Source organism: Hippocampus comes, unplaced genomic scaffold (genome assembly GCF_001891065.2).
Source record: "Hippocampus comes isolate QL1 unplaced genomic scaffold, H_comes_QL1_v1.1 scaffold30, whole genome shotgun sequence".
NCBI lineage: Eukaryota > Metazoa > Chordata > Actinopteri > Syngnathiformes > Syngnathidae > Hippocampus > Hippocampus comes.
The window spans coordinates 779298-803849 of record NW_017805705.1 but is presented as its reverse complement, the minus strand read 5'-3'; the positions used below and the strand labels follow the sequence as shown (position 1 = coordinate 803849).

The following is a 24552-nucleotide window of genomic DNA, read 5'->3' as shown; positions in this document are numbered from 1 at the left end:
CTCTCATTGCTGTTGCACAGGTTATGGGTCATATGAATGGTGTATAAATTGTGTTCTACTGTATAAATAAAGACTCAGACACATTCCATGTTTATTATTCAAGTTTTAATGGCAGAAATATTTAGAGGAAAGTCGTGATGACTGTAAATTCTGCAAGAGCTGGAATTGAACAGCCAGCCCAACTCCCAAATAAAAGAAAATCTTATGTCATGGCTTCAGGCTTTGAGCCAGTCTATTGAGTTCTTGCGACAGAGCAGTCACCGTGTCCAAGATGCGCTGCTTGTCCTTCCCGTCCAGCCGAGCTTCGCACCTCTGAGCGAATTTGTCGGGATGCCACAGTGCCTGTTGCTTGCGCAGAGCCTTGCGGAAGCCAGCTGTGTCCTTGCGGTCCACGCCGTGCAGCATGACGTCCGCCATCTCCTGAACGGTGCCGCGCGGCGCCGGCCAGGGGATGTCGCCGTAGCTCAGCAGCTTGGCGCCGCCGCCGTGAAACGTGGCTGCGCACATCTGCTCATAGCGCCGCTTCTTACCCTGCCGAGTTTCCTCCTCTTTGCGGGCGGCGCGAGACAAATACTCTTCGTGTTCCTTCTGCAGCCTGGCGTGCAGCTCCTTGTAGCTCTGCTCCTCCTCTTCTCGCTTACTCTTCTTATTCCTCCCGCTAAACGACGAGGCGGCCATTCTCTGAGCTTCCGCGTGCTTCTTGGAAAAATATTCTCTTCTGATGCGATCGGCCCAGTCACCGTAGTCCTCCTCATCTTCATCGACAGGAAGGAAGTCATCCGCTGTAAAAGAGGACATGTGAAAATTAGAAAAAAATAAAAACAAAAAAATAAATGTTAGTGATTAGCTCAATAGCTAGACAGACAGAGACAGACAGACAAATATAGATTTTACCATCATAAACTCCAAAGGTTTCGCAGAACTCATCCTCACATTCGCCAAACAGCTTCTCCATCCAGTCTCTCTCAGTGTCAGCTCGAGATGGGCCACTTGCGCCTTGTCCAGAAGACTGCAACAACGCATCATATTAGAGCTGAGCAATTCATGGAAATTTTATTGGGATTTCCCTTTTGGGCATCTCGCAATCTTAAAAACACGACAATCGAAGAAGAAACGACTAAATGTAAACTGGACGCTACCTCGGAGTGTTTGAAGCCATTCAGCAGGTCCTGGGGCGTCACACCTGCCATATTTGAGGCGTCCATGGCCTCCGGGCAACTCTTTCGGAGAGGCACCACCAGGTCGTCATAAGCTGCAGGAAGAACAAGAACAATCGATATCGGTGATGAGAAGTACTTTGCATCAGTTGCTGCAGATGCAAACCACTATGAAACAAGCAAGCGATGTGCGGCAGTTGGCATTGGAGAGGAATATTTAGGACAGGTTTAGGATTGGTTGTCCTATTTTGTTCTGAGTTTAGTCCCTTGTCCTGAAGTCCGGCTGGTTTAATAACAACAAATACATCCACATCGACTTCATGGTATGCTAGTTCGTGTCCAACCCACCAGTTTTTCCGCGTTTAAGAGCCCTGTTGACGGCGACGTGTAGCGCCGTGTCTCCTTTCTTGTCGGCCCGGAGCACATCGGCTCCGTGGTCGAGCAGCAGCCGCACTACGGCGTCGTCCCCCAGGTTACAGGCGAGCTGCAGCGGGCTCCTCTGCCTCTTGCCCTGAGAGAAGTTGACGTCTAAGTCCCGGTGCTTCCGCAGGTATGTCTTGAGTTTGAAGAGGCTGCCCTCCTCGACGTACTTCCACAGCCGCTTCTGTGCCCTTGTCAACATATCGAATGTTCTCAATTTATTCGATTAAATAAACGACAGGACTTCCCTATTAACGGCCGGTACATTTTGTGACAGCGGCAGATCGTCGCAGATTTTCCGATAGCGGGGGGGAGAGATAACGGAAGTGAACTGCACCAATGACGTCAGTACGTCTTCAATTAAATTCCGGCTACAAACTGGAGTGTGCAAACATGTGTTCCGGACACTGTGTGCTCTTGCCGCTAGATGTCAGTATTGACTCTTTCACTGCAGTGCCGCATATAAATAATAATAATAATAATAATAATAATAATAATAATAATAATAATAAAGAATATATTTTATGTCCAGTATACGGCACTGTTTCAACTTAAATTTAATAAAAGCACACACACTATCTATCTATCTATCTATCTAATGCTACGCAACATACCACGATTATTTACTCATTCCAATGCCATTCAAATGATTTCCCCACTCTCCATTTTCAAGGGAATACGCTGACATTATGCCTGCACGAAATACACGGTGACCACATGCAATTAGTTCCACGGTGTTTATAAACATGTGCCAGATTCCACACGACTTACTCAGTATGCATCACCCCCCCCTAATTGTTCTGCCGGTCACTATATATCACTGGCAAAGATCGATGAACAAAGCTACTTTGTCATAAAGAAAGTCATTTTCGGAGCAATTTAACGGAATTGGATCATTTCCGCAGCTACGGTGGTCAGCAATCACTGACTGACTTATCTTTTGTATGTTGGGTATCACTGTGCACGGCTTTCTTTACCTGCCACCAACCAAGCGAGTGCAGCTGAGCCTCTTCAGCATCTTGGGCATGCCACAGGTCACAGAGCCTCCTTTTCAGATCTGAAGAGAAGGCCGGAGATGAAGGGATGAAGGGACGCTTTGTGCTTATTGAGACACTGGCATTAAGACCAAGATCCGGAGTCTCTCTCGAAAAGCCGGTCTCCTTCCGCAGCTTCGGAAGCGACGTGTCGCCGTTAACGATGGAGCCTTTGAGAAGCAGGGAGAAAGGGACCTCTGATTAGTCACTTGAGGTGTTTTCTCACGCTTCGTATTTTGTTGCAAAAACAAGACTCGCGTCCTTCAAGATTGCCTGCAAAAGGGCCTTGAAAGAGAGGATATCCCTGATCAGGAACCCTGACTTGCTGACCCGCCCTTTGTCTTTCCTGCCTCATGCAATCTCCCGCCACAAAGACGCTCAACCAATGTCATCCTCAGGCCTCGCTGGGGCTTCGGGGCTGGTTGGGCTTATCCTCCATTGTCAAGGAGCAGGGGAGAAATGCTGCATGTTTCCTGTGTCTATTTTCTGCGCGAGTCACTTCATTGGCTTTAGGAGCAGGGACACGCGCTCGCCACGCACAGCAGGCCTGACTAGAAAGTAAACAATCGTAAGGCCACCCATTGATAAGCAAATTACCCCCCACTCCCTACCCCCCTTTGGTTTGGGCGCTGGCTCTCAAACTGGGGTCCCTGGACACCTGGTGAACACCAACCTAACTTGGTGGTCCACAAAATAATGTGCTGTAATTGATTTATTTCGGATCATTTAAAAAAAAAAATGCACATGTACATACTGCATAGGGACTGGCACGCCAATCAACCAAATGTACGACCTAAACCAATGGTTCTTAAACCTTTTATACCAAGTAGGCGACCATTTAAATTAATAATTTTCATTTTCTCAAGACAGCACCACCATTATGACCAACATTAAAATGCAGTCGTGTCATCGTCATCAAAAACATGAGTTTTATTGTCAATAGCGAAAACCCAAGAAACATCATGCACAGTTTGAACATTAACATTGGGCTTAACTCGAAAACTACTTTTTTCTTCAGTTGACATGTATGAATAAATGTAAATAAATATGCATTTTAAAAAATGCACCTCAAAACTTTAAAATTAAATATATTAAAAACAATTCTAAGGCAGTTATTCTTTCGTCTACCACAAGAGGGAGCCATGTACCGCTAGTGCAGTGGTGCTCAACCAGTCGATCGCGATCAACCGGAGCCCGCGCGCTGGACCCAATGCTAGTGCAGTGGTGCTCAACCAGTCGATCGCGATCGACCGGGAGCCCGCGCACTGGTCCCAAGTCGAACGCGAAATCTTAAAATTGTGTCAACATTATATTCAGTCAACATTATAAACACAGCGCAAATTCAAGGATCTCTCATGGAGGAGCGGAGCAAAGGTTTTAGCTTCTCAACGCGATTTTTCTGCTCTCCAGGACTTATTTTTCCAGTGCTTGTTTTCACAGAGGAATGAAAACATTTGCACAAAAAAAAAACCCAAAACATATTTTTGAACGGTGGTCTGCAGTAAAAGTGTATCAAAGTGCCCAAATGGCAACTCTACAGTGTCCACGCGCCATGAAAAGTTTTTTAGTCTTAACGTAACGTGAGCACACAAGCATCATAAAAATCCTCAGTGAAAATAATCTTTGCAGGTTATGTTACGCAGCAGGATACGGCTTTGATGCCGAAAAGCCAGGGATACTTTAGCGCGGCGTCTCAAGTGAAATGGAGCTGAAACGGCCTTGCCAATAAAAGCTGATGAGTCCACTGGGGAATGTGTTCATCTTGTTCTCGATGTACAAAGATTACTGAGAAGTTTGTCTGTTCATTGAACTCTTGACGATGGATAGACAAGTGATTTCAATTGATTCCAACGTACAGTATCTCACTATTAGATGCCTAATCAGACAGACAGAGTCCCCTCCCCATGAAAACCAGTCCACCTGGATTAGGCCGCTCCTTCTGTCTCCCCGATTATGCCTCTAAGAAGCTCAATACCGTCCACATTCATTAACATTCCCACTGAGATCACCAAAAACTGTCCTTTACACGTTTTAGTCATTGTTCGTTAAATTGATGTGGGATGATTGAAAATGATCTCGGACATGAGCCACAATTGATTGTTCACGCAAGAGGAGCAGAAACCAGGAGGAAACTAAAGTCCAACATGCATTTCCTGTCGACATATACTTTGATTTGGAACTCCAGCGCACGACACAATGGAAGGGCCGCCGCCTCCCCTCACAAACGCGTCCTCAGGAAGAAGCAAACATTCACCCGAGGGGAGAAAATACATTCCAGCAAAAAAAGAAAGCGAGAGGAGTGAGACGCAACACAATAGAGGATCTTCGTTCATTTTTTTTTTTTATTATTACAACTCATAGACAAGAATCACAAATGTAAAAAAAAAAAATATTCACAAATTCATGTTTTCGTCAGGAACAAACGCATTGTGTCTGACAACACACCCCCCCCCCACACACACACACACACCCCCACACTGCCTGTCACTACGAGTCACCTTTTAATTGGGCTCAGAGCCCAGGGAGTCTGAAAACATTTGTCAGCTGCCATCTGTCCGTCTGTCTAGACCCCCTCCTTGCATCTCAAGACCTCCCGTCTCTCCTTACCATGCTTATCAGCGCCTGACACCTCATAGCGACACACACACAAACACACGTACACACGACTGTAGTAACACACCACAGGCTGGAAATGCCACAGACACTGACGTCTTGCCGGTTTGTCCCACCTCAAGTACTTAACGAATAAGAAATGCAGTGTTGCGCAGGATTGAAGTATACAGATGTATACAAATACTAGGTTACTGTACTTTTAAGTATCCCTACTTCTCCCAAGGGCTTTTTACATGTACTATAATTCTTTGTACTCCTTACTGAGTCAAAAATAGTTTTTTTCAGCCACAGGGAATGACAAAACGATGTTAAAAAAAAAAATTGTAAATGAAGAGAGGTTACGTCAACTGTAGTTGAGATCTTGACTGGTGGAAAAAAGGAATGCGGCAACATGGTGGAACCAGGGAGCATTAATGACAGCGACTTGTTTGGAGAAGCAAGCTATTCCCCATCCATGGCCTTGTTTAAGAGAATTGCTTGTTGTCAGATGCAAGAATCATCAAGGCCGAATGCGATGTGTCAAATCTGAAAAAACATACGAGTAAGACGTCATGTTTGACAATTTTTTTGTTAGTCTCTTCATTAGCAAGGCAATGGGAGCACTTTGTTTTGATAGCATAAAACGCTAGCTAGCTAACACCACGCGACCTGATCACGAAAGAGGGAAACAAGTTCGGATGACAGAAGCTTTTTTTTCCCCCTTGATGTTATCCAAATGTCACGGCTAAAAATGTCAGAATTCATCTTTTTACATTTCAAAGTCTGTCAGAGTTTGTTTTTTTTTTTGTTACACAAGTATCTGTGTGAGTACTCTGAAAGAATAAGAACAAAAGTGTGACTTTTCATTCTTCGGTTGTAGGGACTTGAGTCCAAGACCACGAAAAAAAAAAAAAAGAAAAAAAGAGAAGCTTTTTGGAGATACATTCCACACGTCTACTTCACAATTGGTCCCTTAAAAGTTCTTCAAGTCAGTAGTCCCACAAAGGGTCGGGAACCCGTAAATAAGCACCGAGCAGTGACGGAGTCCTCCAGGCGCGCTAGACCTTGGTGGCCAGAGACTGTGCCTCCGTCTTCTGGGAGGACAAGGAGCCGGCGGGGCTGGCGTGCAGGGACTTCTTGAGGTGGAGCAGGCAGAGGCACTGCGACCTGAAACGCAGGTCGAAGAAGGCATAGAGAAATGGGTTGAGGCAGCTGTTGACGTACGCCAGGCAGGTGGCGTACGGGTGGGCCAGCAGGAGGAAGCGCAGGAAGGCGCAGGTGGCTGGGAACAGGTCCAGGTAGGAGAGGGCGTCCGCGCTTTTCACCACGTGGAAGGGGATCCAGCAGGCGGCGAAAACCACCACCAGCGTGGTGATGATCTTCAGGAGCCGCCGCTTGCGCTGGTCCTCCTTGCGCAGCGTGTTGAAGTGGCGCGTGACGGTGCAGCCGATGAAGCCGTAGCACACCATCATGGCCAGGAAGGGCAGCAGGAAGCCCAGGGCGGAGGACGAAATGCTCAGGCCGGCGATCCACAGGTTCTCCTGATGCTTGTTGCTCACCACCAGGCCGAAGTCCATGGCGCAGGACGTGCGGTTGCTGCCCGGGTCGTGCCGGGTGGTGCGGAAGACCAGGGTGGGTGCGGCCAGGATTCCCGACAGCATCCAGATGGCGGCCAGGGAGGCGCGCATGTGGCCGCGGGTGCGCAGCTGGCTGCTGGACAGCGAGTGCACGATGGCCAGGTAGCGGTCGAAGCTCATGCAGGTGAGGAGGAAGACGCTGGCGTACATGTTGAGGAGCACCACGTAGCTGCTGATCTTGCACAGGGCCACCCCGAACGGCCAGTGGTAGCCCATGGCCGTGTACACCGCCCAGAGGGGGAGCGTCACCACAAAGGTCAGGTCGGCCAGGGCCAGGTTGCCGATGTAGACGTCGGCCGCGCGCCGCTTCCCTTGCGCCCGCCACACCGTGAAGATGACCACGCCGTTGCCCGACAGGCCCAGGATGAAGATGAGCATGTAGAGCACGGGGATGACCGAGTAGGACGGCGTCCACTCCGAGTAGTCGCACATGGTGGAGTTCTCCAACTCCTCGTATTCGTAGTCGTAGTCGTCGTACGGGTTGGCGGTGGGCTCCATGGCTTTCGACTGGTGGGAGTGTGACTTGCTGCCTGCGTGATCTGCCCGCTCTTATATACGGCGCAACCAACCGCCCGCCCCCCACTACCCCTGCAAAGCGTAAACCCACCCAGCACGCACACCCTCCCTTCCCCATCCTCCCGGCACAACACGACTTCCCACTCTCAGTGAAAACAAACACGCCCGCTCATTTGTAACTCACTGAAACATGGCAAATGGCAGGACATCATCGCATCTACGATGTCTCTCAAAATCGAGACAACTAGAGAAAAGAAACTAACCTTATAGCTTGTTATAAATTATACAACCCGGGATTTTACAAATCTCATAATTTCATTCGGATTATTTCTTGATGTATATTTTTTGGAGTCATCTGATTTTCTATACACAATTTTAAGAGATGCAATCTGCTTCCATTTTGTAAAACGCGGATCAACACATTGGCACATTTTCCGACACGCTACGGACAAAAACAGAAACTGCGTCATGAGTTTGTTTGTACGTTTTCTGCACTGTAAAGTTGAAAATAATGCTGTTTTAAAATAAAGGAATGGGGACATGAAATATATAGCTGATCCATTGGCTAATTGCAAAAATAACTGATTAGAATGAATGATTGGTATTGGTAATGATTACTATATTACAGTTCACAGATCATGAGGTTTAAAAATATATAAATCGCGCTTCACATGCTGTAATGCAGCAAAATGAATAATAAAAAAATGTGTATTATAATTTTTTTTAGGAATTTAAATCAGTATAAATTAAAACGATATATATTTAAATGAAAGGATAAGAGTAATTTTTACAATAAATGTTTGAGTGCAGGATTATTTGGATGGTGTCAGCACAAAAAAAAAAAAAATCTCTCTCTTGCACAACGGGGATGAACAAAGGATTTATGTTAACGTTAAAGTGAAAGCTGGTGTTGAAAAGATTTTGTGTTATTTTGCCTCGAGCCAACGAAAGTAGACGTGTGGACATGTTTAGACAGTCAGCCGCAAGTCATGCCCAGGCATGACAAGTTCCACCATTGATTTCAATATCAATCGAAGAGTCGTTCGGGTACCTGAGCACTCTGCAGCTCAAGGCCAAAATACTGTGGCTTCTTCTTTTTTTTTTTTTTTTTTCAATCTTACGACAGCTTGTGGACATGCTCCAACGTGCACGGCCCCGAACCAACATGGTGGCAAGTCAACCAGACCTTCAATTAATCACAATAACGACACATTAACGCTAATTAAATCACGTGATGGGCTCCTCGAGGAGAATGAAAATTAAAACGCTGAAATCTGCAATAAGATAAAAAGGTCATCTTCAATCTGTTGTCCTTTTCGTCCCCATTTTCCGAGACGTGGCAATCCCCCCCCCCCCCTTTCTGTATCCATGTCTGTTGTGCTGTCCCAGATGGGCCCTCTCAGTCCACAACTGACTGGGGTGAGCAGCAGTGGCGCCGACCCGGTGACTTTTAGACACAACTACTGTATCACTCAACAATGTCCAACCCTCAGCGCTGATCCCTTCCCCTCCTCTGCACAGCCACTTGTCCTTCCCCACTGCGCTCACCTTCCTCTCATTATGAGGCCTTTGCTCTCATCTCCGTTGCCTTTACCGCCTTTCGCTCTCCCGGGAGCTAAAAAAAATAAAATAAAAAATAAAATTCAATATATATTTTTAAATTGTGACGCACACTTGAGGTATTAACTTTATGCCTTTAATTGTGTATATCAAACCCCACCCAACTGGTGTCCTATCCTGATTGTTTGTCCATTCTGGCAAAAGCAGGAAAAAACTTAAATAAATCAAAAAGAACTTCCCATCTGTCCTTTGGTGGCACCGCATGCTATTTTTAGCCAAGAGTTGGGCAGGGATGTCAACAGGAGGAAAAGAAGAACATTATTTAGGTAGGTCGTGTTTTGTTGTTTGTTAGCAGGATGAAACAGAATTCCAAATTTGGTAACTATAGATTGACGAGATTAATACAGTCGATAATCAAGCTTGTAACTCATTACAAATACTTGTACTGTATACCATATCAATTTTTCAACCCATATTTGATTAACATACCAAATTAAATAATTTCATCCAGCTCTACTATCGATCTCCACTCTACAATAAAAAATGAAGTATTCCGCGTGTCTATTTGCAACATGCGAACTAGCATGCTAACTAACAAATGGAAGTACAAAAACATAAAGATAGCACTCCTTTCTTTTTTAAATCTTGAGAGAGGAATTTGTTATTTTTGCCACTTGAGTCATGTCAAAAAAGATCCCATATGCTGCAGAATCAAAAAAGCTACGGTCCATTTAGCATCCTCCATGACGTAAAAATAGTAGCTTGCTAGCTAACGGATGAACAAACACTAACAAATATGGTGTTCATTTCTTTATAAAAAACTTTTTTATAGATGAATTGATGCACTTGTTTGGTTACAATGGAGAACTTAAAGAGAAATTTCTTTTGCGATTGTTGTTGAGTCATGACAAAATTGCTCTCCCTGCCCCACAATCAAGAATGGAACGGTCGAGGAATTGTCCTGCTTGCTCATAAAATGATCTGAAATCATGTCCCATTTGTCTTGCGTCAGCTTTTGTGAACCAGGAATTAGCTTGCCGACTAACAAACCATAATTTGTCATGATAATTGAAAAAAAAAACTACAGTCCTATTTGTCCCCACTTGATATGTTATTTTGACTTACTTGTCCACCTGTGCCCACTAATAGTTTTTTTTCGTGCTGCTGTCCTCCTGTGTGGCCTTGCGCTGTAAACCACACACTATGTTTGCCAGTCAGGCCACACTGAGGACTTCTTTCCACCTTTCAACCGTGTCCATCATCTACATTATGGGCAACAAGTTAAGAAAAGACAGCAGAAGGAGATGAGAGGCAAAAACACACCCCGCTGTGCGAGTTTGCCTGCGTCCGAGCGAATACCTTTGATGTTTGATCCGGACCTTGCGTGTTGGAGGGCCACTTTTTTGGTGATACTTGTGACGCCTAAACAGTGAGGGGGGTGTGCGCTGGGAGGTAGGTTGGCGATTGTAGCAGTTGTTTGATGTGCGCGTTAAGCCGTTGACAAGTCGAATTGGTGCCGTTTTAAAATGCAGTGGCAGACATGCATATTTGGACAAATGGTCAAGGAGGTGATGGGTTCATAAGCCTTGTCAATTGGCCTTCGTGATTTTTTTTTTTTTTAACTCTGATTGCTATCTGGATATTAGCATTAGCTGTTAGAATTCCAACTGCTGGTATGCTAGCATCTTTATTTCCCATTAGAAGTAGTGCCACAATTGGCATTGTGTTATTATTATAATTCGGCTTTTCTCAGTCTTGCGCTTGACATTTTCCGACATTTCAATTAATTCTACGGGAGTTCAGTGTTTCAGTTGCTAGCTTAGAAGTGCAAAAGCAGACTGAGTGCAGAGTGACAAATACTTGCTTTCATCAGGCACCTAACTACATGAATGCTGCCAAAACCGACACGTCAAGCACTAGTAATTTAGTACTGCCAGACATTTTGGCTGTTTAACTGCCCCCCCCAAAAAAATCAGGTAGTTGACACAAGCTTGTTAAGACACAAAAGCCTCACCGGTAGGAGATGTCCACTCCTTTTGGTAGGTCCAATAAATTTGCCCTCAGTTTCAAAGACAAACGCATGGCTGCAGTACGTCTACCTTAAGTGCGAGCAAAACTAATCAATCACTCTCTCAATAACTCAATAAGAGCGCAAAGCATAACACGGGAAGGTGCTGGGTGAGGCCGAGATGATGCGCAGCCCATCAGCTCTTGTGAGGATAAAGCGGTTCAGAAAATGGTTTGGAATATTGTATTTTGGAAAAACCCGCGAAGCACTCAACTCACAAACGATGAAGTGCGAAGTGACGAGGGATTCATGTATACCGAAATCCGGGAAAAGTATGCTTGATTAATTGAAAAAAAAAACACTCTTGGTGCCTTAAGACTTAAAACCAAAACTAAAAAGATATAAATTAAAAGCCGAATCCATTGTCTGAAATTGACACAGTAGGTATTGAATTTTGATGACCCAAGTCGAACTCCGATTCACCTACTATTGTCTACAATGGAACAATGTCTTCACTGTGGACTTCCTTCGAGGTCGTCAAGCACATGTTGCATGGGGTGTTTGTCTGACCTTCTGAACCACGTAACCCGGAGGAGACATCCACAGCTGAGCCGTGGCAGCTTTTCCTGATGAGCTGCTCACCTTACTGGTTTGGGGGGGTAGTCATGGTGGTCCAGCTTCTGTTTGGCGGTTGGCCGGGAGACTGTGTTGATAGCAACCTTCCTGCTTTTCCACTTGTTGTCTCCTAAACCAGAAGTAGCCCAGATGAAATGTTTATCCGATATAAGTAAGAGGGGATGGAAGCTCCCGATAAGTGCTCATGCAAAAACTTATAAATAGGTCTGACGTGAACTTACGTGACAAAAGTTGCATTCAGAAGCAACATGTATCCATTGAGCTTGTTTACACAGGTGAAGTGTTGGGTCGGTGTTTGCGGTTAGCGCTCACTTCCTGTCCCAAACAAAAAAAAACAAAAAACAAAACGGGGAGCCGAAGCGAAGAAGAATCACGTACAACCTGCAGAAAAAAGAGACATGAATGCGAAACAGACAAAACCAAAAGTATTTTTCAACTTTAGCTAACTAGCAGCAATCCGAGCTCAGTCAAAGTCGAGATACTGTATTTCACATGGGAAAAGGTAGTTTAGGAAGTTGAATACGTTGGGGAGCTTCCACTGTATTTTATTCCCTAGAGACTTAGTGCAGTGCAAGTAGGATTCTGTGCACCAAATTAAAAAAAAGAAAAAATAACTTATGCAGTATATACGGTACCTTCTGCAAGCCATGACATTATCCCTGTGGGAAAGTGTGACAAATAACCCCCCCCCCTCCAAAAAAAAAAAACGTGTGAATTATTTTTAAATGCTCTCCAGGATTTAGGAAGCTTTCGAGTTTGCGACTCCATACGTAACATAAACCGTTTTATGGACCTTGGCGGACGTCTAATCTTAAAACTCGAAGGGAGTTTGGTTTCAAGGCTCACACATGGGAACGCACGTGCACTCAAACGCAGCCCTGCATCCAACACAAACACAACGCAACACCCACACACAAAGTGTGTAACGCCGTCTGAAACACAATAAGCTATTGTAACCTCAAACCCAGAGGGCTTGACTTTGCATGTGCTTTTGTCATTAGTTTCAATTAGAAGGCCATGAAGTCAGCCTGCGATGACACGTACATCCCTTGCTTTTGGCACACACAAAAAAAAGTGTCAAACTAGTTTACTATATGATGCAAAACTTTGTCATTTTATTATTATAATTTATTTTTGGTGGTTGGGGGCCACTGTCATGTTTTCAATCGATAAAATTCTGTTTTATTGTATTTATCTGATAAAATAAAATATGTGATCGTGTAGTTTTAATACGCAATGAATACATTTCAGTTCATAAACTCACTTTATTTTATCTGGGAAAATACACGATTGGAATTTGAATGACAAACGCATTCCCCACCACCCCCCCTCGGACAATTGCCTGGTTGATAAATGGTTAAAGCTAACTGCAAAAAGCCGACATTTCTTATTTTGGTTGCCTAATGGCACCGTTATCTTTATCAGGCCACAAGGCAGACTGCCACACCCACTTCAGGATCGGTGTTTATCAGGACTGCAACAGGACTTTTGCCTTTTTTGTTTTTATTTTTTAGCGCCCCCCCCCCTCCCCATTCCTCTCTGGGCTGAATCCAGAAAGAATGAAGTGGGGCCACCGACAGCGCACTTAATTCGCTCTTCATTTGCGCCCGCAGTTCGCTCCGTCTATTCACAGAGGATATTGCGCTACTGACATAGCGGCGCACACATTGCCTACGAAGTTTGACAGCTTAGTGCAGTTTGCACCTGTTATGGCCCTCCGATTACGCACATCGCAAAGTGTGAACGGAATTTCGGAGGCAAAGTCTTGTAGATCTCGCCGCGTCCCCCCACTCGCTCAAAAGAGGCTTGGGCCGAGTGGCGCCAATTTTACACCAGCTTTCCGTCGACGTGATTTGCTCCCTCTGCTTGGCATCTCAGTCAGTCAAATTTTGAACTATGTGCGCGTGCTTTGCGGATTAGACGCTATCCGCCGGATCCATTTTTACCCTGAGGTGAATTCGGCCCTCTCCGTATCCTCTCCAAGTCCCCCATTTCCTCATCACAAATGGGAGGGAGGGGATTGGATGGACGGGAAGAGAGGAGACAGTGGGGATGTGACCCAACAATTGCAGGAAGTGGCTTCAGATCAGCGCAAGATTAAGTGCAATAGCTTAAGTGCTCAAAAGGCCAACATGCAGCCCCAACAGAAATGAATGGCATCATCACACTTTTTACAACTTTGCGATGGGCCACGAACGTGGCACGCATGCTTTCCTCATGCTGATGACCATTTCAAGGAGCCTCAACAAGAACAATAACTTTGCGGACTGTGCCAAGCAGAAAAAAAAAAAAAAAAAAGCAATCATTCATATAAAAGGAGGGAGATCCTGGCAATGACGTTTCATATCCTACCACAAATCTTCATAAAAGAAAGAAAGCTGACGTTCACGATACGCACGGCCGGCTACCGTTATCCTGAGGAAAACCATTAAAGGACACACGCGCTTCCTGATCGGCGCGCATTGAAAGAGCATCTGTGGCACCGCTGACCTTCGCTGCCACTCCACTTCCTGTCCCACACGTGCAACTAACTCTCCCCTTCAATTTGTGTTTTCTGACCAAACATGGAAAAGTACTATAAGGAAACGCGCGGCGTAAGAGCGCGACTCTCCATTGCAGGCTCAATCCATAGCCATCGTAAAACATTAAATCACATTCATAATTTATGTACACTTGTCAAGACGAGTTAACCACTGTGTACCGTGGACATAAAACGGCGACACACCCCTGTTCAAAAGAAAAAAAAAAAAAGACCAATACAAATTATTCTAACCTGGTTTGCAGCTTTGACCGGGTCGGGGAGTCTTATTTTGAAGGATTCCCAACACGGTCAGCTGTGTTTTTTTTTTTTTTTTTTTTTAGACATGTCACAGGGAAGGAGTGACAGCTCAGGTGAAGGGACAGCCGAAACTGGCAGCTAGAAAAAAAAAAAAAAAAAAAAAAAAAAAAGACCAAGCTTACAATTCAACATGGCTCTAATCCACTTTTGGGTGGAGGGCAGAGAGAGGGCACCGAGGGGATAAACAGTACAACTTTGTTACCAAAAAGCTTGAGACAAGCTTTACAGCTCACCACGCGCAGACTTTAATCTCCCAGACACTTCACACATATGGTCACCGCTTCTCCCAATATTGGCCGTCCACCCTGAGCTAAAAAACAAAAAACATGAATTATTGGGGTTGTTATGAAGTTTAATTAGATTGTTAAAATATGAGAAACTGTAAATTAAAAAAAAAAAAAAATTGCATGCGGTGCTATTTCAAACTGGCACATCTACAAGCATGGTGACAAACGTCCAACTAGGTAACCCCGACGTTGTAACATGATGTTAAACAGAAAACAAATACCATAGTATGAAATCCCAAGCAAATTTAGGACTCATATGTCTGTTTTGGCGATCTTGAGCAAATGATGACCTCAAACCCAAATGCTAACGTTGTTGATTCCAATGATGCTGGTAAACAGCTTTGCTTTCGCTACAGTATTTACGCTATGACCGCAATTCCTCGGCTTGGTGGTTATCGGGCCAGGGTCAAACTGTCACCACTCTAAAACCTTAAACATTTTTCTTCAAATATTCCCTGTGCATTTTTTTTTTTTTTTTTTTTTACAAAAAGTATCACTACTATCCAAATTAACCCGTCCATTTTTCAAACCACTAAATGGTATACTCACCGTTTGATGACACGTAGTAGCCTGTAGAAAGAGGAAGGATTGCTGAAGGTGAGTCACTTAGTTCATGCGTTGACCTATATTACACTATAAGATGGCACAAGTGTAAAAAGAAGTTAGAAACACTCACCCTTTGATGACGAATGCCGCCGCACATGGAGATGGCTAGCGTGCCGAGAAGTTAGCAAAGGCCCGATTGTCAAAATGCCAAAGATGATCCTGAGCAATGATCGTCAATGTTCAACCTGTTTGCTATTCACGACGGCAAATCTTTCCGTGATGGCGCAGTGGTTCACGTGGCTGACAAGCAGCGTGGGATCAGTTCATATAATGTAACTTGCGTGCGTGATCGATGTTTGATTTGAAGGCGGGCGTGGGGCCTTCAGACAGGGGTGCAGCTGATCTTTGTCACTCAGGGACATGTAAACGTGACGTTAAACGGCGCAAAGTGAGGCGCAATGAATGGCACTGTGGGAATTCCCCCCCCCCTCCCATTTGAGATGCTAATTCCTGTGCGAGCTGAAAGAGCCGGAGAAACAGGTGTCCGAGGACGTGTGCTGCTGCTGCGAGGGTGCGGGAAGGCAGCGGGGTGAATGTGAACCAACACAGGGGGGTTCTGTATTTCTTGAACTCATTTGCGAGTGCCATTTTTCTCTCGTTTTATTGTCTTGATTCAGGATTCAATGGGAGTCATTGTGTAGGGACAGTGGACAGTCTGCACAATCAAATCACTCGACAAAAAACAAACAAAAACAAAAAAACGTGCATGGATGGACATGACACCGTTTGTACACTAGTTACAAAGCCGCAGCTTGATCCAAGTGGCCCATGATGGTATTATGCAAGTTTGTAAGCCTTATTCATGAGTCAGTTGTCTTGTTCAGTAGCAGCTAAGTAGCGCCATCTATAGACAATCCAATGCTTTCCAGCTGAATTCAAAAAATGGGGCGGCATTGTTAAAGCGTAGTGGCTGGCATGTCTGCCTCGCAGTTCTGAGGGTCAGGTTTAGGAATCGTGGCACAAGCCTCCTTCCCGCGTGCAGGTTGCGGCTTCCTCTCAAATTTCAAAAACACGATTGGTGTGTTCGCTGACGACTCTCAATTGTCCAGAAGCGCGACTGCTCGTGAATGTTCTGGACTCGTATACTTTTTGTTCTTCTACTTTCTCCCTTTCATAATTTGGTTGCTGTGAATTGGGAAGTTCTCCATTGTGAGACAAAATCAAGGTTTTCTTGTCTTATCTTATCTTATGTTCGTTTGTCTGTGTGCCTTGCAAGTGGTTCGCCATCAGTTGAATTTCACCCTCGGCTCCAATGAGGACAAGTGCTGTAAAAAAATGCGGATGGATGAATTCTAACATACTCAATAATGACTAAGAGAAACACAGACGACACATTGGAAATGTCATATCCACCACGGTATCCCTTTTATAAAGTTGACTGCAGACAAAAAATAAAAACCGCATGACGCTTTTTTAAATACATTTCTCATATCGTGGCGATCATCAAATGTTTCACCTCTGATTGTAATTACTGCTCTTCCCCCTAAAAGGGGCAAAAAAAAAAAAATAGAGTTTGAGCATACATGCCATTGTTGAAAAAAATAAAGTTGTACATTCATTGGACTGCATTAGAGTTACAATTCCACAAAAATACACATCATTTTATATCTGGCTCAGAAAAGGGGGCTGTAAACTGTTGCGTGACACCGACAACAACAACCTCCCGATGCGGCTGCTTGGTGGAGTGTTTATTTATTTATTACGCCCCCCCTGCACCCCCCCCTCCCAGTAATAATCAGCAAAGTCTTTCTGCCCAGCAACACTGATTTTGCATTCCCGCTCATTTCATTCCCAACATGAATAAACACTCCTGCACTCCCGGTCTGACGGATACAACACACCCAACGTAAAAATCTTTGGCTTCGTGGCACAACAATGTCCTTGAACAGTTTTCCTTCATTAAAGGAGGTGGAGTCAAAGTAGTGTGAAGGTGTTTTGCGCTCATAAAAGGTACAACAACAGTTGTTCGGGGACTGACACCGAGGCTGTCAAAGTCGGAAAAATAAGATTTGCTGGCAATGTCGCGTCACGTAACATGGCCGACAACTAGACACAACATTAGGTACAAATGCACAATCTCATGATCAACCGCACCAGCATACAAAATTGGCATTATTGCCTTTATATAAAGGTCATTATTTCTTCAAAAAAAAACTAGTATAGTGGATCTTATTAGATGATGCACCTAATATTGTGGCTGGTGAGTAATTCTATTTTTTTCTGCTCGGACACGATCAAATCGCCCCTTTGCATTAAATAACAGCACGAGCTAATTCAAGTCAGATAGCATGTTAAATCATGCACACCAAAGAGCTGCTCCAGCCTCTCACTGACTTATCAAACCTCACAGGGGGAAAAAAAAAAAATAAAACAACTCATAAAAAGTGCAAGCAATTCATCATCGCCACCTTCAGTTCATTTGGGAGATTACACATTCGTATTCGATTCAGTTTAAGGTCCTCATGAGTAAGACATCACACTGGAGGAATGACTTGTCTTCATACGAACGTTCTTTTCCACTGCTAGTACGACCATAAATAAATGCTCCAGCGTCTTTCATAAAGCCATTTGAAAATTCATTCAGTATCCGGGACAACCAACTTCAGGTCCATGTACCAGCTCAGCCATTGTGTCCTCACGACTCCGACAGCTTTCGGCACACTATCCAACGACGCATTTTATTAGCGAAGCAAAACCGTGCGGACCTGTCCGTGACTCGTACTGTAAATGATTGTCGACGATAATGATAAAATTCTACTCGTCAACAACTTGCCCTGCACTTGAGAAATGTCACGGGGTCGGCGAAGGCAGGAGTGGAAAAACGTTACTGCAAAGTCATTCTACTAGAGCGCTAGACTGACACACCTAATAGTGAGGAAAAACCACATACTAGTAATCTGGACCTTCAATTGGACATCAAGGAGATTGAATAAATGCTCATGCGGCTTTCCGCCGATGTCCCACACTCTTGACTTTCCCAAATGACTGAAAGGTGTTCTACAAATATGTCAAGTGTTTTGAAATTCTCCGCATTTTAAGAATCACCCATTTCAATGAAATCTCGATCATCTCTGCTATGGAATGACTGGCGCCGTGCTACAAATACGTGTCGTGCTCGGCACTGCTCACGCTCTCTCTGGACGCGTGCGTACTCACTGGCTGCAGGAGAGGCGATGGTACCTCGAGAGACGGCGGCGTGTTATCCGTCGCCTGCGGCGGCAGAGCGCTCTTCTTCCGCTTCTCTCTTTTGGCCTTGCGAGTGTCCCTGGCGCCGTCGACCTCCGAGGGAGACTCCACGACGATAGTGGGCCGCTGCCTCAAATCCTGTCGGTCCGGCGGCTCGGCGGCCATGACGGCCTTTGCGCCGTGCATCCTGGGAGGGGATCTGTAGTGGAGGTCGCCGTGGGTGTCTTTCCAGCGCCGCAGCTGCGCCAGGTGCTCTTTCTCGATGTCTTTCTCCGATACGGACAGCTCTATGGTCTGTATGACAGTGTATACATTTGATTATGATGGCACCGTTTAATGAGAAAATAATGATATACTATCGTGGGGGGCCACGAGACAGAATGATGCTCACCTCTTGCACCAGGAAACGCTCCTGCATGTATTGTGGCGGTATGGCCCGGAGCCGCTCCATCGTTTCGTAAAGACCCGGGCAGGCCCTCACCTTCTCTTGAGATCCCAGCATGCATTTGAGCAGGACCAGGCCCACGCGGAACAGGATCTTCACTCCTGAGAGGAAAGAGGAACCAATTACTCGGAAAGAAGATGATACGGCTGGGGAAAGGGCATCACTATGTGTCTCGGTTCAATCTAGGTCGATGTGTCGCACCCTCGCAAAGGAACATGTCCCACACGCGAAGCACGGAAGCCCAGGGCAGCGTGCGGGAGAAAGCGCACATGAACCACTCGGTCATGTACAAGATGGGCTCCAGCTTGTGTTGCTTGAGGTGACGGTGCGCCACGGGAGACACCCGCCGCAGCAGAGCGTACAGGATCTCTCCGTCCAGCTGGATGGCCTCCTGCGGGGGGACGACGTTGAAACATTGACGTGGGAGTCGAGACCAAAAAATTAAAAATTAAAAAGTTCTTTGTGGCCCCACTAGTCTAAACATAGCGCTCCGATTAAGGTTGTGTTTGTGGGATATGGATGAAGCCGCAAAATCCATCCGCTTTTATCCATCTCATCTCAAGGGGAGGCCATTTTGCCACTTGCTGTCAACGGAAAATGACATCACAGTTGCTCAGGTAGCGGCCAATCGTGGCTCACCTGTTTTTTGCAGTTTGGTGCTGTGACATTCGCAAAGCTGAGGTGCAACTGGTCGTCACACGAGCAATTGTACCGGTAACGTCATTTTCAATCAACAACAAAACGGCCACCCCATGAGATGCTTCTTTCATTTGAGTTGACTTCCCCTTTAAGTGGACGGCTACAAAGAGAGGAGCAACTCATTTCGTTCTTTTCCTTAATCTCTTTATCTCATCACGCTATATTCGGCGGTGGGCGTATCAGTGTCCCTTCAAGGGACAGACACGGCAGAGAGTGGGAAATGCTGGGAACGCCACCGTGAATTACGTCTAGACTTTAAAGATAAAAGAAAAATATCAAGGAGAAATGATCAGGTGAACACTGTCAACGTGTAACCCTTTGACAGTGGTGTCGATGCCTCTTGTTAAAAAAAATACAGGGGGAGTGTGCATCTTACCAGCCCTGAACTGTAGTATCCAGGAAGGTACTTCTCACAAATCTGGACAAGGACCCAGAACGCGTCCTAGGAAACAACAACAACTTTCAAAATATGTTTTTGTCAAGCCAGCCTCAAATGTCAACGCTTTTAAGCCACTCTGTGTTAGGATATCAGGTTAGAGCGTTGATTTCAACATTGTCAACAACGAGACCAATGTTACTTGTGTTTTAACTGCTGTAAATGATTACAGTACATGAAGGGAAAAAAAACAAATCAAAAGCATCGGCCATTTTTTGGGAGATGTTACAAAATGGCAGATTTCATCGGCAGGCCGATTTGAGTCTTTTTTTTACCTCCGCAGGCATGTGCATGAGGAGCACGGCGGCGATGGGAGCCTGAGCCTGACAGTAGCCCTCCTCGGGACGGTGCAGCGTGTACGCCTTCAGCACGCGGAACAAGTCTTGCTGCCTGCGTATGCGGAAGAACGGATAGTTCGATAAATTGATGTTTTATTCATCCTGTGAAGGAAATGTCATTGTCAAATATTTTTTCACCGCCCCATTTTTCATGTCAAGCGCATATTCAAAGTTTATTAGCATCTGTTGAATTTTTGGTTGGTCTGTTGAATTATGGAGACAGACAGCCGGACGGCGCTTACCCGTGTCCCCCCCTGGCTGAAAACATTTCGTGGAAGGGAAACTGTCGGTGGAGGTCTCGCTCTATGACATCGACCCATTTGGGATCTCCGGGTTGGCTGTCCAGTTCCTAAACATACAATTTTGTAACGTTACGCATTTTTAAAAAATGGGTCAAAACACTAAAGGGAATATGTTATAGAAAATTGGACCTTTTCATTGCTAATATACACATTTTTGGGCATCCCGAGTGAAATGCATTGTTAGACCTGTGGAATTAACATTCAAAGCACTCCAAATTCCAGTTGCACAAAACAAGAAATGTTAAGCTGACCTGGAACTTGCCCCGGTTTTGCTCCTCCTTCACTTTTCCTCCCGTGAGGTAGAGCCAGGCGCGACCACGCAACGATGGCGGGATCCCTTTCTGACAGCGCGCTTTCACCTGTGGGGGTTGACGGCTATTTTGAACGGGTTAAACGTTTACATGGTGTTGAAAAAGGGGGCGTATTCCCCAAGAAGCACTTCTATTCATATTAAGTGTTGAAAGCATGGAAGTTGCAAGTTGTTGCTTGAGGGAAAAAAAAGGTTTTGTTTGGTATCAGGGGAAACAAAGCAAATCCCAGGCAAGCAAAGACCTTCTTGTGCTTTTTAGCCATCCACTTGTCCCAGCTGTTGAGCATCTCCAGCCATTTGGCCTCCCGCTGCCTCAGCACCTCCGTGGGGATTTCTTCTGCACTGTGAAGTAAAACTAAAATTATAATGAGCTACTTTCTCACCAGTTCTAACAGTATTCTGGCACATATAAATGGGGAAGGCTGTGACATGGGATTTGACTGATCTCGTCTTTATTCTTTCATACAGGAAATGGTTCCAGGGATGAAACGCCAGAGCAATATGTCATGATCAGCAGCTAAGTTTCCTGAAAACAGGATGCTGCGGGAGAACTTTTGCCCTAGTTCCCTTTCACTAATAATGTTTTACTTCACTATAGTGCCACTAAAAAAAAAAAAAAAAAAAAAAAAAAAATCTCACCTTGACATATTTCAATGACATGCAGTCATTGAAAACTGCAGTACTGTCTCTGTGAGTGAATATTTTAATGCAGTTATTGTATTAAATCTCATTAGATTAAGTGTATCTATTGTGCCTGCAAGGTACAATTAACCTGCCTATCCACCTTTTACCATTCACAAAACAGAACAATGGCTTTGTGTTCAGACTTACTGGAGTCCTCGATACTGCTGGGCTCCACCTGTGAATCCGTACTTGTCCACCTCTTTCTCCCTAGACGTTTCAGTGCCGTCGGAGTCCAGTGTGACTGCATCGGAGCCAAACGACCGAGTGCTCCCGTTGCTTGTCAGCTGCTCCGCGCTACCCTGAAACTCAAACTCTCCATCGTCCCTGTCGGGTTTTGCCATTTAGCCAACATTTATCTTCGCAGGCAAACCACCTCGGTAATAACTTAAACACCCTGGCCTTGTTTTGTACTTGCGTAAGCCTCCATGTACTGTATCTCAACCACAGGCACGGGCTTATGCTAACTCGCTACGGTTGCTAGGGGGGCGGACGGATGCGTCTTCGCTTTATGCTGTTAAGCCCCCCATACTTAAGTCACATTGTGCATTTAGCGTCATTATCCCTCAACGAATTCATTAATAGAGCTCACTAAAGTTATAAGGGGTGTGCGGATTCGGAACCAACGTGCACATATCACACGCACCTGCCAGCTGAATGACGCCGTCGCTAACTCTGCTACTTTCAGCAAGAATGCAGACTAGCACGTTCGTATAGTTGGGAGTACAAAAAAGAAAACAGCTCTCTAACGCCCCCTATTACGCTGAAAGCCACATTGCAGCTTTACACGCTCTCTCTCTCACACACACACACACGCGTTTTAAACTTACCTGTAAACTTTGGAAAACGAAGAACGGAGAGGAAACTGTCGTTGGAATTTTTACCAAACGCGACCAAAGACGGTCCAATTTACGGACTACAACGGTTCCCAGGTGTCTTCTACGAAGGCCGCTTTTTTGCAAGGGCAAGCATACCTGCCCCCTGTGGATCGTAGATGTATTACAATAATAAAAGTCACATGGTACCGTCGAATCCATTCATTCTTGCCACGGTCGATTTTTAGAAGGCACAGGTTGACCAGGTCATTTGTATTCAGGGTATGAGATTGAACAAAAGGTCAAATGTGCATGGAAAATAATTCATCACCCAAAAATTTATTAATTTCGTGGAAATTTTCATAAGGTGCCAGCTCACTGTCCTTCCTGTGTCAGTGGCACATGACCAATTAAACCTTAAGTGATTGGCCTGATGTGAGACAGATTGTAACCTCTTGGGTGTTTTTGTGCAAATTGAACTTAAATGTATACATTGAGAGCTAATAATGTAATGAGTAAGAATGAATCAACTCAAATGCTTTTTTAATATAAATACTATAGACTTTTTTATTTAAATATTGTACATTTTTGAAAACATATTTACATAAATTAGACTTGCATTGTTATACTGTGACAGACATAGATGTACCGTTCATTCACCCATACAAATATCGCTTGTTGGAAAAAGGACAATCATACCAATCCTGGAGATGGCAGAAGCACCTTTGCTCTGAAGGGGAGAACACACACCGGGGTGGGGGGCAGACCTCCCCACCCCGCCCACCCATCGGCGTACGCAGACTGCATTGAACTAACACTGGACAACATGGACGAGACAAGCTTGCAAAGACATGGAAGGCCTCTTGATGACAGGTGTTAAGGCTGAAACTGTGCTCTTCCTTTTGAGTCACGCGCTTAATTTCACAGCAGTTCTGCCGTGGTCTGCATATACGTTACATATTTCCAGAACATATGCATTATAAAGACAAACTCGAAGATTGACAGAAACCATGCAAAGAGAACACCACTGACAAATAACACGGGGGAACAATTTTTTTTTTTTTTTGAGTTAGGTCTGACTTACAGTACTGACGTATTGGGAGCCGCACGCACCTCTCCCAGCACCGTCACAATTGTGACTGCACAAACAAATGACCACATAGCTGTACTGTAGATGAGTCACAATATGACTCAGTTCTTCTTGCTACAGTTTTATTCCAGCTAATCGGAAAATGTTGCTAACCTGAATGGTAAGCTGTAGCGAGAGAGAAAAAAAAACAACAAAACAGATGCAATTTTGGAATCAGCATGCCAATTTGAGTTTTAATCAGCATAAAAATCTAACTCAACAGATTGTTTTTTTCAAATTGTTCCGCAGCGTAATCAACTACTATGTGAAGACTTTTCCCATGAACCCTTCCACCTCCGCCCCCAACAGTACAGCTCCTACAACATTTATAATACATACATAAAGCGGTGACATTATTGGCCTATTGGTCTCTACCAACACATTGCTTACAGAAGAGCCTACAGTACAGAGCAGGGTTCCCTAATATGCATTCTATATATGGCTTTCCATCTTTGGCTTGCGAAACCTGTCATGCACGGGTGCTACAGACAATCACACATAAGACAAATTCATCAACATTGAGACTTGAGACAAAAAAAAAAAAAAAAAAGACAAAAACTCTCTTCAGAGACCCATCTTGCCATCACACGATATTCCGAGCACAAATAGTGTACAGTATTGCTGCATAATGTTTACAACGACAAGGCGTACGGATGAATACAGAAAAGTCAAATGTCTTTGGTGCGCCCACTTTGAAAATGTCAAGACATTTTGTCCAGAGTAGTGTTTGCTGAAGGGCATCTTGCCACGAGCGCAACGGGAGGACACGCGTCTTGGGATTATTGACGTAAGGGGATTAAACGCTGCACGCACACAAGCACTCTTTACAATCACGGTGAACATGTTTCATGTAATTCAGCTCTCTCACACACACACACACACACACACACACACGCACACACACGCACACACACACACA

At 44.9% G+C, this 24552-nt stretch overlaps 4 protein-coding genes and 1 long non-coding RNA gene across 10 annotated transcripts in view; all 5 read right to left on the bottom strand.

The window, feature by feature from the left end:
* Window positions 1–83: 83 nt before the first annotated feature.
* On the bottom strand, window positions 84–1995 carry nfkbil1 (nuclear factor of kappa light polypeptide gene enhancer in B-cells inhibitor-like 1). The gene is made up of 4 exons (XM_019882820.1): window positions 1506–1995; window positions 1140–1252; window positions 895–1009; window positions 84–782 (listed from the first exon to the last, which is right to left on the bottom strand). Exons 1-4 carry the CDS (start codon window positions 1777–1779, stop codon window positions 208–210), a joined length of 1077 nt encoding a protein of 358 aa, XP_019738379.1. The 5' UTR covers window positions 1780–1995; the 3' UTR covers window positions 84–207.
* Window positions 1996–2391: 396 nt separating this feature from the next.
* LOC109523607 (uncharacterized) lies at window positions 2392–16275 on the bottom strand. Of its 3 annotated transcripts, none has more exons than XR_002169803.1 (5): window positions 15236–16275; window positions 14633–14709; window positions 11782–11941; window positions 11567–11669; window positions 2392–2781 (listed from the first exon to the last, which is right to left on the bottom strand). It is a non-coding gene; the product is annotated as an uncharacterized LOC109523607 (long non-coding RNA). The 3 variants fall into 3 exon arrangements; XR_002169804.1 differs by lacking the exon at window positions 2392–2781 and having other exon boundaries at window positions 11255–11669; window positions 15236–15256; window positions 15363–16275; XR_002169802.1 differs by lacking the exon at window positions 2392–2781 and having other exon boundaries at window positions 11255–11669.
* Window positions 5004–7420, bottom strand: LOC109523592 (apelin receptor B-like). The gene has a single exon (XM_019882821.1). It carries the CDS (start codon window positions 7336–7338, stop codon window positions 6262–6264), a length of 1077 nt encoding a protein of 358 aa, XP_019738380.1. The 5' UTR covers window positions 7339–7420; the 3' UTR covers window positions 5004–6261.
* A 161-nt stretch (window positions 16276–16436) lies between the features above and the next one.
* On the bottom strand, window positions 16437–22640 carry LOC109523586 (TBC1 domain family member 10A-like). 4 transcript variants are annotated; one of them, XM_019882813.1, is made up of 10 exons: window positions 21840–22508; window positions 21251–21350; window positions 20950–21057; window positions 20639–20745; window positions 20334–20448; window positions 19999–20064; window positions 19125–19314; window positions 18870–19024; window positions 18449–18772; window positions 16437–16557 (listed from the first exon to the last, which is right to left on the bottom strand). In XM_019882813.1, exons 1-10 carry the CDS (start codon window positions 22031–22033, stop codon window positions 16519–16521), a joined length of 1398 nt encoding a protein of 465 aa, XP_019738372.1. In that variant the 5' UTR covers window positions 22034–22508; the 3' UTR covers window positions 16437–16518. The 4 variants fall into 4 exon arrangements, with proteins under 4 accessions (XP_019738372.1, XP_019738373.1, XP_019738374.1 ...); XM_019882814.1 differs by lacking the exon at window positions 16437–16557 and adding an exon at window positions 22520–22640 and having other exon boundaries at window positions 16634–18772; window positions 21840–22016; XM_019882815.1 differs by lacking the exon at window positions 16437–16557 and having other exon boundaries at window positions 16634–18772; window positions 21840–22016; window positions 22336–22507.
* A 1226-nt stretch (window positions 22641–23866) lies between these two features.
* Window positions 23867–24552, bottom strand: part of LOC109523594 (protein phosphatase PTC7 homolog) — a 5700-nt gene continuing 5014 nt past the window's right edge. The window contains exon 7 of the mRNA XM_019882825.1: window positions 23867–24496. The gene's annotated coding sequence lies outside the window, so the exon portion shown is untranslated. The remainder of the gene's footprint in view (window positions 24497–24552) is intronic.

What these genes read in the sequence shown, in the direction of transcription:
- nfkbil1 (XM_019882820.1), bottom strand. Translation starts at nt 1,779, where the DNA reads ATGTTGACAAGGGCACAGAAGCGGCTGTGGAAGTACGTCGAGGAGGGC. An exon ending in TCTTAAACGCGGAAAAACTG is followed by an intron (nt 1,253 to 1,505) that starts GTGGGTTGGACA and finishes TTCTTCCTGCAG; the next exon opens with CTTATGACGACCTGGTGGTG. An exon ending in ATGGCTTCAAACACTCCGAG is followed by an intron (nt 1,010 to 1,139) that starts GTAGCGTCCAGT and finishes GCGTTGTTGCAG; the next exon opens with TCTTCTGGACAAGGCGCAAG.
- LOC109523592 (XM_019882821.1), bottom strand. Translation starts at nt 7,338, where the DNA reads ATGGAGCCCACCGCCAACCCGTACGACGACTACGACTACGAATACGAG.
- LOC109523586 (XM_019882812.1), bottom strand. Translation starts at nt 22,033, where the DNA reads ATGGCAAAACCCGACAGGGACGATGGAGAGTTTGAGTTTCAGGGTAGC. An exon ending in AAAACCGGGGCAAGTTCCAG is followed by an intron (nt 20,746 to 20,949) that starts GTCAGCTTAACA and finishes TTGTATGTTTAG; the next exon opens with GAACTGGACAGCCAACCCGG. An exon ending in GGACATGTTCCTTTGCGAGG is followed by an intron (nt 19,025 to 19,124) that starts GTGCGACACATC and finishes CTTTCCTCTCAG; the next exon opens with GAGTGAAGATCCTGTTCCGC.